This window comes from Crotalus tigris, unplaced genomic scaffold, assembly GCF_016545835.1.
Source record: "Crotalus tigris isolate CLP2741 ecotype Arizona unplaced genomic scaffold, ASM1654583v1 scf7180000019962.420169, whole genome shotgun sequence".
Lineage (NCBI taxonomy): Eukaryota > Metazoa > Chordata > Lepidosauria > Squamata > Viperidae > Crotalus > Crotalus tigris.
This window is the reverse complement of record NW_024097793.1, coordinates 250,270-264,775: the sequence shown is the minus strand read 5'-3', so window position 1 is coordinate 264,775 and position 14,506 is coordinate 250,270. Positions and strand designations below refer to the sequence as shown.

General features: G+C 36.9%; 1 protein-coding gene across 6 annotated transcripts in view; it reads right to left on the bottom strand.

Annotated features, from left to right (window-relative positions):
* PHF3 (PHD finger protein 3) overlaps positions 1–14,506 on the bottom strand; it is a 56,909-nt gene that overhangs the window by 25,608 nt on the left and 16,795 nt on the right. Inside the window, exons 2-5 of one of the 6 annotated variants that reach the window (XM_039365100.1) lie at positions 11,246–11,313; positions 10,628–10,896; positions 2,928–3,083; positions 834–2,640 (exon numbers count right to left, since the gene is read on the bottom strand). In XM_039365100.1, the coding sequence (XP_039221034.1) occupies positions 834–2,640; positions 2,928–3,083; positions 10,628–10,871 (2,207 nt within the window). In that variant the 5' untranslated portion in view covers positions 10,872–10,896; positions 11,246–11,313. Of the gene's footprint in view, positions 1–833; positions 2,641–2,927; positions 3,084–3,367; positions 3,439–10,627; positions 10,897–11,245; positions 11,314–14,506 lie in introns of those variants that run through there. The other 5 variants (XM_039365103.1, XM_039365101.1, XM_039365104.1 and 2 more) reach the window with 5 other exon arrangements.

Genomic DNA, 14,506 nt, shown 5'->3' with positions numbered 1-14,506 from the left:
AATTCCTCCTAAAAAAAAATCTAAGGTTTATTTTTTTGTTACAAATCCAGAATTTGAAACCAAGAATGGTCTGTTGATGGTTTGCAAATCCTGGCTTATTTCAATTGTGATTTATAGTTAGATCTGAATCCTTGCTTATTCCTGGCTTATATCTGTGATCTATTCTGGGTACTAGTAAAAGAAATAGAGAAAAAAAACAGAAGTTGTGAAAAAAGCCATTATTAATTTGTTCGCCTGCAAAAGTGTTGATTTTCAAATCATTGAACAAGCATTTTTTTTTTTGCAAACAACCAGAATATAGGACCATTTTCTTGTATCTATTTCTTCTTTTGCTTCTTCTTCATTATCTTCTTCTTCTTTCATCTTCCTTCACTCCCTTAGTGTAGCTGAAGGACATTCTGACTTACTTCAACAATTCTAGATTTCAGCTTACGAATTGATTAATCTGGTTCTATCTTTTATGTTTTAATTTGAAAAAGATAGTCAAAACCTAAAATTGGGACAGGAATGGATGTGTGACTGCAAAAGATTTCTCTGAAAATCTCTTCATCATTTACAGCCCAAGAGCAATGCTTTTGCAGTCCACCGCTGCAACACATTTCTCTCACTTCACCACTTAGCCTCCAATTCTCCCCCTCCCTCCCAAAAAGCCAAAAATATCGATCCTGTCCTATGATGATATAATTGGCTACAATCAATAATGTGAAGCATTCAGATGAAAAAAAAATTAAAGGAGTCCATCCCCATCAGAAGAAATTCACCTACCCCTACTCTAAAAAATGAGAAGCCGATTACAAAATTTTTTGTAAAATCAAATGTGTTAAAGCACACACCTGTTGCCATGTGGCTTTCTGCAAAACCCACACTGCTTACTAGGTATCCAGACACTTTTGCTTTCACTGGGAAACAGGAGTTCTGTGCTCTCTCGTTTTACAGTAGAAATATTATCTGGAATGAACAGTGGTGGCTCGTCAACTGAAAGACTTTTACTGCTTCTTCTCTGTCGAGGCTGAAGGTTCTTTTCTAGCTTTCTAACTTTGACTTTTTCCTTTTCATCATCTTTTAAATAATCCACAAGTAATGCCATGGTATCTTTTTTTCCTCCTTGTTCCTTAATGCAATTATTTGTTTTAAGGTGATATTTCTGTGGCTGCTTCTGACTCTGTTGTGGCAACTGCCCCTGCTTAGAATTAACTGTTCCCAACATTAAATGTAAACCTTCTTTAGAACCAGCAAGATGGCTGACAGATCTTTCTGTCATTGTCTTCCGTACCTGAACTGGTCTTTGACCCCGGGGAATATTTTTCTCTACCTCATGGATTTGCTTCTTTAGAGGTATTCCAGAGTCACAGCTCTGAAATCTTATATCTTTATCTGAATGTTGTTTCTTAACTTTAATTTTTTGCTGACAATGCTGAATGTTTCCTTGCTCCTCTATGTGACGTTTCAGGCTTACTGAAGACTGACTACGAGGACTTGGAAGAATATGAATTTTACTGTGTGTGCCCTGGCCTACAGTAGCCAATTTCTGTTGTGTGACTGTAGTTTTATTTTGTTTAGTCTTGGTATTTTTGGACTTCGTCTTTTTTAGGTATTTTAATGGAACACCAGAACACCCAACTTCCCGCAATCCCAAAATTTCAAGCTCTCCCATGTTTACACTTTCAGGCTCTTGATATATTGTTTGGGTTGGAATGTGTTGAATAATACTATCTTCCAAAGTACTTGCTTCTAATTTGATAGAATTTGTACCATCATCTTTTAAATCAGTCTGCTCAAATTCCATGCTACTTAAAGGAAGATCATCTTTCAAATCACCTTTTTTCAGGTTATCTGAATGTTCTTGCTTGTCTTCTTTTTGCAAGTTAGCATTATGAGCAATGTCATCACTAGCCTTTAAACCTAAGTTGCATTCAGCCTTTCCATCCCCCAAATTAGACTGAACTATAAGATCTTCCTGAATTTCATTTGAATTTTTACAAGTTTTGGAAATAAGCAGAGTACCACTCATTTCAGTTTCCTTGCTTTGGTCTTCTATTTCAATTCTATTCTGTTCTTCCTCAGTCTTATGGTTTGCCTTTTCTGCTGAAGATATTTCAGATGTGTATTTCGTAACTTCATCACCTTCATCTTTAAGGTTATTGCTATTCATAATGGTGTCAGCCTCTACAAAAGCAGATGACGCTGATTCTGTTCCAATGGTAGTACCATAACTTCCTGTAACAGCTTGTGCTCCATTTTCCATTTCTTTACATAAGGTAATAGAACCTGACAAATTAGAAGAATTTCCTGTTTCAAGAGATATTTTGACTTTTGCCTGACTGGGAATTTCATGCTCATTATCTGCTTCATTGCTTTCTGATTCTGCACAAGACGGAACCCATTCTGAAGTGCCTGAAGATGATGGTGGGATTTCTTTTGTTTCTTCTAACTGGGAACTGTCCTTACAGCTTGGCTCAATCTTTTTAAAATCCTCTTCTGCATTATTGTTCTTATTATCCTGTTTAGCCTGTCCTTTATCATGTTGTTTCAGTCCTCCCTTCTGGGCAGGTCCAGACTTTACAGTTTTCTTCGTGGGAACAGAAGGTGAAGAATTTGAACGTTTAGCTAGTGTGCTCTGCCGCAGACTTCGTACTGGATCTATTAAAAAAAATATATTGATGTTATTTATACCAATAAAAAACAACATACATTAAAAACAGATTTATTTATATATAGTTTAACACAATAAATGCAAAAGTAAGTAAGCTTATCCTCAACATCTATTCAGGTCAAGTGGGTTATAGATTGTCTGTTCATCAAATTATAAGCACATTTATTTCAAGCAAACACTAAGTTATATTCTTTAAGTGGTTTGATCATGGAAACAGGAGCTCTACAAAATACATAGCTTATAATGTGTATTTTTATTTTAAAAAAAAAACTACCTTGGTTCATTAAACGTGGAGACTTTCTTGGTGATTTGGTTGAAGTTCCATCCATTTGGTCCCTCAATTTCCTGTTGGATGACAGATCACCTTCATCAATGGTACTGTGGGCAGGTTCCTTAACTCTGTCATCCATAATATCATCAAGTCCGACAGCTAAAAAAAAAACGAAAAAAAAAAACAATTCTAAATCTTAAAAAGATTTTTATTAAGTCTATAATGTCATGAAAGATGTGAAACATAAAGAAAGCAATGGCAATGGGGAAGGGGTAGGATGGGGGGGGGAGAGAAGAAAGAGATAAATAAGATTAAATGCATGTGTAGGAAATGAGATGTACAAGTTTCCCAAAAGGCAGATAAAACAAGTGGTCATCCAGAGCAGTATTATTTCTCATACATGGTCCTTGAGAAAGAGTCATAGCCATTTTTAGTGGACTCACATTTTATTGATTTGCCACAGGAAGTTCTCAGTCCTTAAAGGATCAGCTGTCCCCTCACTGTCCCTTCCCACCTAAGAGAAAGAGAATTTAATAATGGAAAGAGCTGATCCAAAAGTGACAATTTCCTTTATCTATATAATTTTAATAGTTTCTTTTTAGATGCTAAATGTAGAACATGATAGTCTGGCAACTATTAATAAGTGTTTCAATTGCTAAACATCTAGCCAAAATCTAAGGGCTACAATATAAGATTGCAATTTTATGTACATCTCATTAAACACAATGAGATTTATTTCCATGCAAACATATTTCTTAGAATTTGTTACTTTATATTAAAATAGTGTATGCAGGTATGTATGTATCTATATATTAATTTACTTATTTTACGAGATGTTGCAGAATACATTCAATAAATGAAAACCTACTAGAAATGTCTATGTTCAGAAAATAGTAATTACTATATTGATTTTCCATTACAAAACTCATTTCCTTTCATTCAAAATATCTGATAATGGGTGCTGATTCAATTCAGAGATTTACTTCCCTATCACTGACACAGAAATTATTTAATATTAATCAAGAAGAATTTAAAATTTACATTATTAAAAAATAAATGCAAATACATAAAATAAATATTAGCAAAAAAAATGAGTATTTTCTTCCAAAGCTGTGCAATGACTTTGAACAAGGGTGTCTCAAAATACACAGGAGTGGAGATGAAGCTCATTCTTTGAATTATTAAGGGGTGCTGGCATGGCTGCTTTGGAAGCTGTTCCTGATAAAGAGGCTGTGCATATATTTCTTTCAGAGGTTTCAAAGCCCTGCTCCTGGCAGATGGTTGTCCAGGCTTTGTTTTGCTTTGCTTACAACAGCCATGGGTTACTTCTGCTGCCACTTAAAAATCTTAGTTAATGATAGTTCAAAATGTAGTCTTTCATAATAACCCCATTAAAATTCAATTTCCATAATTATCATACCCAAGATTTGTTTCATCTGGAAATATAAGGATTCACTCTCTCTTTTTATGAAAGACAATAATGAGAAATTAAAATATTATAGGACCCTAAAGTTAACCCTAATGCACCCCATTCCAAATTTCCACCTAGTCTGATGAAAAAATACCAGTGAGCACCTACTCTTAGTTTCCTAACAAGTACAAATCTACCTAACATTATACGATATGGATTTCAAAGGAAATTAAGAGAAATGTACAAAAAGCAGTAAGAACTATCAATAAGATACAATCCAATTAAAAAGCTAACAACAAAACAAATATAATATAGTTTAACAAGGGTCTGTTAGGGAACATGTCTTCAGATGAGGATTGATTGCTTTATATGTTGTCTCCATTACAAAGTAACTCTAAGTGAAAACAATAATAAAAACATAACATAATAAATACATAACATTACATCACTATATATCAGAGAGTATATCTAACAAAACGGATTAAACATCAGGATAGATTACCAAAGAATTAACTGTTACACTTCAGAGCATGCTGGAACTTTATAAATGCCAATAGTGTTGGAACCATCCAAATCTCAGGAAGAACACTATTCCACAAGGCAGACATAACTACAAAGAAGACCTTCTAGGTCCCTTAAGCTTTAGAGCTAGGGCATAAAAGTACACTAATTGTAGCTGAACTTATCAGTTAGACAGAAAAGATACGAGTAAGAAAGTACTGAAGATAAACCAATGTAAGGCTTTATAGGGACAACCAACATGTTAGATAGTTGAAACATTTCTGATAACCAGTTCAGTTTATGGACCAGAGATGTTAAATGGTAAAATGAGGGACCTCTTAATTGCTTGTGCAGCCATGTTCTGGAATAACTGTAGTTTCCAGATGGTCTTCAAAGGTAGCTCTATGTTGGCTTCATTGCAATAGTTGAAGTAGAAGGTAAATAGGCTATAAGTAACTGTGAGATCATCCTGATCCATAGTTGGTGCACAGGATATATTTGACCAAGGGTTTCATATACAAAGTTTTACATGACTTCCCCAACCCCCACTCCATTGGAGTTCATGGGATTTACTCCTGGTAGAAGTTTTGAATCCCACACTAAGATCTGCAGCTACATAATTCTGAAATCTCAAATAGGATGAAACTGGTCACATATGGCCAACATAAGTAAAAACTGACAAGCCACTTTTGAAAAACCTTGCCAAGAAAATTGCAAGTAACTAGACCAGTGGTTCTCAACCTTTTTAATGCCGCGACCCCCCAACCGGTCGTAAGTCGAGGACTACTCAACCAGTCGTAAGTCGAGGACTACTCAACTGGTGCAGCACCGTTTGCAGAATGGGACTTTTGGCGGGCTCAGCAGGGCAGAGACAGCCTGGACAATTCCTATTGGCTTTTGAAAGCCAATAGAATTAGACTCTATTCAAGAGAGTCTATTCTATTGGCTTTCAAAAGCCAATAGAATAAAAGGGAGTAGCACAGCTAAGGAAAAGGGAAAAAAAATGGCGGACTGTGTTGTTTTGCGACCCCTGTGAAATGGTCGTTCAACCCCAAATGGGGTCCCGACCCACTGGTTGAGAACCACTGAACTAGACCATTCAGTCACTAGAAGTCAAAAACTGAATGGAAGGCATGCATACATATATGTACACATAAAAACACACATCAAAAAAGAAATTAAAATGAATACTGTAGCTAGTTACTTCCCTGGGATAAATACTTTTGGACAAGTAACTTATAAAGCCCAATGATTAAGCTTTTCAGTATTATATAAATATATGTACATTACTAAAATCTTGAGTAAACGTATATGTCTTATATAATTATAGCAGACTGAATTTGACACTCCTGATTTCTCACCATAAGCCATTCTATTCAGAATGCATTACCAATAACACTAGCTGTCATCTATTATTGTATACATCTTAATGCTTCTTAAGATAGAAATGATTTAAAATGGAAACAAATGCAATCAATCTTCCAAAAAATAGACTTCATCATTTTTGAGCCATTTCAACCAATTAATATTAAAATATCATATATATTTATTATGCTACAATGAAGAAATAGCAAAATGATTAAGGCAGCAAAGCAAAACAGAGATAAATAAGAACCAACTGTATTCAAAAAAGACTATAAATTTCTGCATATGTAAATGATAACTCTGAAATTCAAGTTGTAGTAGAGGTAAAAGAATTGGATCTATTGACCTTGCTAAGGAAAAAACTTGATTTGCTTCCTATATTCCTGGATTTCTTGCAATTCTAATCTGATAAATATAAATATAACTTTGAAATTGCCTGCCATTGCCTTCCTTGCCTTTAAATTTCATTGTTTAAGGCTGTAGATGGAGAATCAGTGTGGCATAGTGGTTCAAGCGCTGGAATGGAACCAGGAAGATCTACATTCTATCCACTCTCTCCCAGGAAAATCCACTGATAATTTTAGGCCAGACATTCTCTTTCAGCTCAACCTGTCCCACAGGTTTGTTGTTGTAAAATAAAACATAATGTGGTAAAGCTATGAATGTTGCCTTAAACTCCTAAATGAAAAGATAGGCCATAAATTGAATCAATAAATAAACATTCCACTTTTATTAACCTTGCATTAGCCACTCTAGAAGGATTTTAGGATGAAAGAGTATAAACAGTCTATTAGATATGTATGTACACTTCATATTATATGCATGAATATGTAATACAACAAAATAAACACAACAATTTTGAAACAATCAAATGAAGGACAAGCACTAAATGATAGAAAAACTGTAAAAATGCATGATTTTCATCTACCTGAAAAGTAATTGCAGAAAAGGGAACATAGGCATGATTCACAACCAACTTTATGCAGATTCTAAATTAGCTTATTAGTGTTATTCTTAGTAGCAAATGAACAAACAGCAAAATAGAACTGCTGATAAATTACTTGATAATAGCCTATTTATTATCATATTCTCTCCCCCAAGTAAAAGATAAACACAATTATATTTCAAGTGAAAAGACAGAAGTATTAGTGAAGTGGAAGCTATAATGTTCAGTTAAAAGAAATTATAATATTCAGTTAAAATTCTTTCAATAAATTCTTATTTTAAATCACTGCAATATAAAAGATCAAACCACATCATTTAAAATAACATAAAGAAATGTTATTCAAATAAAGAAAATTTGGAAAAGCAAAAAAAAAAAAAAACCCTATCAAGTTAAATGCAAACAATTAAGGTAAGCCAGGAAGAACTAGATAGAAAGTATATATATATCTCCCAATCCTCTTTTGACACTGATTTTTCAAATAGTATCTGAATTCTAGGAAGGACAGAGAGTATTTCTCAGGAACTAAAATATATGGTTGGGCTAATTTCGGCTTGAAATCTTGGAGGCACTTGGGCAGTCAAGAGTTAATACTGTGTTAAATAAGCCAATGGTCTGATCTAACATAAGACAACTTTTTCCATGCAATAGGAATATCCATCACATTTAATAAGACCTCTCAAAATCTTTATCTAAAAATAAATTATAATTTATTATAATTATAATTTCTTTTGAAAAGTTTCAAAAATAATTTTGAAATGCAATGGAAGGTATTGCTGTTTAAGAAAAACATTTCATTGGGCTATTATACTACTAGGAGCTGAGAAGAAATGTTAAGAAAGGAATGGAGAACAACTTAAGCAAAAGCAGAAGAGTCAGTGGGAGAATTCCTTTACTGTATATCCTGATATATACATACTGTATGTCCTGCTTCCTCACAAATCATTAATGAGGCAAATATCTAAAGTCCTAATGATTACAGATAAATATATTCCTTTCAAATAAATATTAACACTATTATTTTGGATGGGACACTGTCTTCTATACAATTATGTTTTATTTTTTATTATTTCTTTATTATAAAATAGTCATTTAAGGAAAAGCTGAAATAGTTACCAATTCTGCAGGTAATGCTAGCTTTTCAATGATTACTGCAACGCTCATACAATATTCAGAGACTTACTGTATTTGGGACCTTCTTGGTATTTATTTATTTAATATAAGATGTAAATTTTTTTACATTTCTCTTCAGTTTCAAAATGAGGTGTGCCTTGAGGAAATGGCCACTCCTGCTTTGAGAATTCAGATCATAGGAACAAATAGCTAGTTGGAAGAATCACTGAATCATGACCAACTTTCTAATCTCTTACAATACTCTACTTTGTTCATTCAGTTTGAATAAATAACAAAATCTAAAATACAGTAAGAAATATTTGTTTTAACAAAATGGAGGCATCTATGCTATTACAATTCCAAATATATATTTTTGCTTCAACGTTAATAGTTCATAGTTAATTATATGTAATATATTGTGCATACTTTGAGCATCTATACTCATGTCCCCTTCCTCAAGTGAGTTTTAAAATTCAATAGAAAACTTGGAACTTTAGCTGAAGATACACCAGACAACTATACTCATCTCAAGCACTCAAAAATTTAAGTCACTACCAGTCTATTCTTGATAATCAACCAATTTAACATACAAGTCTTTATTACAAAATAAAATAAAATAAAATAACCAAAATTGCCATTGTTAATAAAAAAAATAAAGTGACTATTATTTTCCAATAGTATTTATTCTAAAAGTTCTATGGTTTCAGCACAATTTATTTTTAAGAGCATTTTAGCACAACTTTATGTACTGCTACATTAACTTACTATTACATCTCCTTAGTGGTCACTGTAGAAAACTGGGACTAAAATAATTATCAGTGCTAGCTATTCAGTGTAGAATTCATCAGAGAATTCAAAATATAGATCCTGCTATTTTCAAGAAAATGATAATTTAAATCTATCCTAAATTCAGGATAGCAACTTTTTTCCTAGATTCAATTACCCCAATCCTACAAAATTTTATTCAGAAATAAATATATGTTCATCATGTCCCTTCCTAGAAATGTTATACATCAGCGGTTCTCAATGTTTGTGTGACGGCGACCCCCGTCACACAAACGTCATGCGCATGCGCGGTGTGCATGCACGGCGCCGCCCCATGCGCGGCATACATGCGCGGCGCCGCCCCCGGAGGGGAGAAAATGGCGGATCGCCGCCTTTGGCGACCCCCCAAAAATGGTCGATCGACCCCAAATGGGGTCGCAACCCATAGGTTGAGAACCGCTGTTATACATGGATGGCATTCTTAACTATTAGCAAGTTGAAATAATTAACTGTATTACCATAGATAAGGATTGACTTAAGCTTCTTTTTAGAAAAAGTCTATCACATCTTTAAAATCATTTCTTTCCTTGGCTTAAGATTCAGATGAATGTTCATACTGTTTCATAATCAACCTCTTCTACATTTCAAATTATATGTATTGTAATGGAATTATTAATTTTTCCTATTTTTTCAAGAAACAAAAAGGGACTAAGATTTGACAAGCCATAGCAGTGACATGGGATGAAGGACACACAATAGCTAGAAAGACAGAGGGGAAATGATACAGAATGTTTAAGAGTTGTGACACATGCCAATTTAAATTGTTTATAGCATCTAAGGATCAATATTGAAACTCATACATGACCACCACATATCAAGCAATGTCCTATTCATTTATTACAGATGGTCAGTATACCCATTTTATATTGAAAGCTATTCAGCAAAAAAAAAAAAAAAAAAAAAAAAAAAAAAAAAAAAAAAAACCACTCTGATTAAAAGGATCAGTTTATAGCATAAAGTTCTAAAGGTCATCTTGAAAAACCTTTTGTGCTAAGGTACAATATACAGTACAAGAATGAAATTCCCTTTAAAAAAGTATGTCCAAAGTTACATCCTATTCTGCAGCACTATAACCCATTAGCTCTGCAGAATGGTCTTTACAACTGATCAAAATCGAATTCCCCACTGCTTTCGATGCCCCTCCCCAAATCTCTCTGCAGAATGAAGATCTATCTAGACACAGATCTGTCAAGGACCAAGGAAAACTTCTATTGTAGAAGTGGAACTCTGCTAATATTATATATACTTTTCTCAGCTTTTTAAAGATTCCACACTTTAGTTATAATAGAATATATTATTCTATTATAGAAAAAATATTTTTTCTTCATAGAAAAAATAGCCTGTAGCACCATGCCTCTCCATTATTTCTTTTAAAGCTTCTTAAATAGAATTTTCAAGTGAATTCGGGGACAACTAGCAATTTAATGTTTTGCTCTATGCTATAAAGCAGAGCAGAAAGAAAAATGTATTTTCAAACCAAAAAAGGGGAAAACACTACAATACTGCTCTATTTAAAAGTATAGACTTGAAAATATTAAGAGTTACCTGTAGAACAAGGCATCTGGAAATTGGGATCAGTGCTATCCAAAACAGGCAAACAGAACTGAGCACTTGCAGATCCTAGCATAGGGTCCTTATCACTGAGCATGTTCTTCAGCGAATCCTCTAAGACATTTTGACTTGTACTAAAATCCTCACAGACTTCATTGTCCAGGTTGGATCCTAGAAATAGGGCATCATCTAAGTGTTCAGTAGGAATTAAATGATTAAATGTATCAACTATATCCATGAAGGCTCCTGTGTGTCTTTAATCCCTATAGAAAGACAAGAAAAATACCATAAGAAAAATGAACTATGGATTAGAAAGTATCTAGAAATATCAAATCTGATGTGGCTTTTCACTGTCTTTTTCTTACTATAAATTGTTTCTATTTGTTAAATTAATTTTTTTTTTAAATTTCAACAACAAGAAATTTATTCATTTATTTTTAGATTTGATGAATTGCAAATTAAAGGCCAAACTAGAGATTTAGGAACTCCAGTCACTATTTCTCAATTGCAAAGCTGCCAAAATGAAAGAAACGGGAGGCAGGGATGTATATTTACCCCTGAGAAATCCTGAGAAAAAGTAATGTTAAGAGTTCAGAATGCATTCTACTCAACTGTTTTTGCATTGCAACATCCTCCGCGTCCTATTTTCTACCAAGCACACTTCCCATACATGGAATTTCCTGTAACAATGGGAAAAGTAAATGAGGAATGAAAATGGAAAATAGCTTATAAAGGAAAAGCAGAATATTACAAATTATCCACTATTTCCATCCCTGGGCAAGGATGCCCAGACTCTTGCTATGGCAAAATCAAACAGCTATGCATCACAGTAAAAAGTGATGAAATGGAACATTATTTTTAAAGTTACGCCATATCAGATAAACAGATAATAATTTTCAATTGTTACTGAAATAGAATGAGTTGAATATTAATTGAATTTCAGTTAATTTTAACTCCATATTGGCTAAATGTTCTGCAGTGAGAATCATTTTAGTCCATGTCAACTGCCACTGTAACATATCAGCCATCTTTTAACATATAAAGAGGGAAAGAAATTGTTCCATGATTTTTCTACAACTGTTAAACATAACTGATTAAAGTATAACTGAAAGTAGAGGCTTTCATTTAGGACTAATGGACAGGCAACTCAGTTTTTATATATGTCAATGATTGAGATGGGCAGCCATAGAAATTGAACAAGTAAATAAATAAACAAAATATGACAATTGCACCAATATTATTATATTTGCAAAAATGGAAGGGTTGGTGAAGATGATAGAACTTGAAGAGGTGGCTATTTTAATTTTTTTGATCAGAAAAAGATAGTATCTATATTTATGGCAGATGGGAAACCCCTTATAGATTTTTTCATGAAAAAGAAAAAAATGCACTTGTGGTTTTGATTAGAAAAAAATAGATAATAGAGAAAAGTGAGCTTTTTGTAATTATGCAGTAAGAAATAATTTTGTGATCATACTTATATTTTCTGCAGAGGAAATTGGAAGTTTCTTCTATGTCTTTTTAATCTTTCTCACTGTACTTTTGTGCAGTCATGGGCTACTACACAATGATTTATTTTATTAAAAAAATGTTGGCTGAATTCACACATTATGAACATTATCCTATAGTTTACTATTGCAAATCACAGTGTCTTTTAAACCACAAATGAGTTCTCAGATTAGTCTGGGGCCACTGAACCAAACTGGCTTTTTTCATTCCTTCCTTCATTCCTTCCTTCCTTCCTTCATTCATTCATTCATTCCCTCCTAAATTATGGCAGATTTGAACTGTGGAATCCTTCGTAAAAATGAGCTTGTTTGTAATGTCATCAGTGCTGGTGAGTGTGTGGTTTGCTCACTGTTTATGTACAGTAGCTTGCCCTGCCAGTGTTGGGGTGTGTGATTTACTTACTCCATGATAATTCCTTAATTAGGGAATTCTAAGCCAGTGGTTCTCAACCTTCCTAATGCCGCGACCCTTTAATACAGTTCCTCATGTTGTGGTGACCCCCAACCATAAAATTATTTTCGTTGCTACTTTATAACTGTAATTTTGCTACTGTTATGAATTGTAATGTAAATATCTGATATGCAGAGTGTATTTTCATTGTTATGAATTGAACATAATTAAAGCCTAGTGATTAATCACAAAAACAATATAGCAATGCTCGATGGAGAAGCTTACTCTTCCTTGCTCAAAAATGTTGGGAGGGAGGGAAGGAGAAGGAAGGAAGGAAGATTGAAGGGGAAAGGAAGGAGATGGATAAGGAAGGAGATTGAAGGGGGAAGGAAAGAAGGAAAGAAGGAGAGAGAGATTGAAGGGGAAGGGATGGAGATGGATGGATGGAAGGAAGGAAGGAAAGAAGGAAGGAAGGAAGGAAGGAGAGAAATTGGAAGGGGAAGAGATGGAGATGGAAGGAAGGAAGATTGAAGGGGAAAGGAAGGAGATAGAGAAGGAAGGAGACTGAAGGGGGAGGAAAGAAGAAGGAGAGAGAGATTGAAGGGGAAGGGATAGAGATGGAAGGAAGGAAGATTGAAGGGGAAAGGAATGAGTTGGAGAAAGAAGGAGATTGAAGGGGGAAGGAAGGAAGATTGAAGGGGAAAGGAAGGAGATGGAGAAGAAAGGAGATTGAAGGGGAAGGAAGGAAGGAAGGAGAGAGAGATTGAAAGGGAAGGAATGGAGATGGAAGGAAGGAAGGAAGGAAGATTGAAGGGAAAAGGAAGGAGATGGAGAAGGAAGGAGATTGAAGGGGGGGAGGCACTGCCAAGAACGCACAAGCAGCTCCGCACAACTGCCCGGGGAGGGGGGGAGGCTCTGGCGGAGAGCCAAGTGGCGGCACCTCTGGGGCCTCGGAAGTCGCACTGAGGATCTGCGTGCCTCAGAGCCGCCTGCCGACCTCTTACACCCACCAACCTGGAGCCATCCATCCTCATCGCGGCACCTCTTGATCTCTCCCAGCCGCCCCGCCGGGACCTAGCCGCCCCTCCAGCCATCGCAGCAGCGGGCTCACGGGAGCCCCTTTTCATGCTGCACAGCCCATTGCACGCAAGAGGGGTGTGGCCGGAGCGCCAGCTCCTGCTCGGAAGGCGCCGCTTCTCCCCTCCCGGCCCAGCCAGCTGGCCTCCGACGCACATGCAGGCATCACCGCTGCCTCACCCTCTTCTCCACCCCCTGACCGTTTCCAAGGCCTGGAGCCTGGCAAGCAGCTGCTCCTGCCCGGCAGCCCCACGGCCACGCTGGGCGCCAGAGGGCGGAGGCGGCCTTCGACGGCAAGGGAGGTGGGCTGGGCGGCACAGGGGAGACTCCCGCGCAGTGCAGAGGGCGGCAGGGGGCAGAGGGCAACCAGGAGGCATGGAGACCGGCTTGGCGCCGCAGCTCAGCTCAGCTGGCAGTGGCGGTTTTCTCGCCCTTCTCCTCTCCTTCCACCTGCTGCCCCCAAAGCAGCTCGAGCGGGAGCCGGGAGGAAGAGGGGTGCCTGGGGGAAGCAGCCGGGCTGGCGGAGGGGCTGGCGGGCCGCACGGCACCAGCCCCCACCATGGCTCCATTGATGGACGGAGGACCAGGCTGGGCAGTGCGGGGGTGGCGGCAGCGGCGGCCGCTGCTGCATCATCAGGGGTCCCCGTTGTCCCGGTGCTGACCAGCCTGGTCCTCCGTCCATCAATGGAGCCATGGTGGGGGCTGGTGCTGTGCGGCCCGCCAGCCGGGCTGCTCCCCCCCAGGCCCCCCTCTTCCTCCCAGTGCCCACCCGAGCCACCTTGGGGGCAGTAGGAGGAAGAAGGAGAGAAGGGCGAGAAAACTGCTGCTGCCGTCCCCGCCACCCGGCCTCGCCCTCCGCCCATCCAATAGAGTCGCAATGGAGCTGGTGCCGTGCGG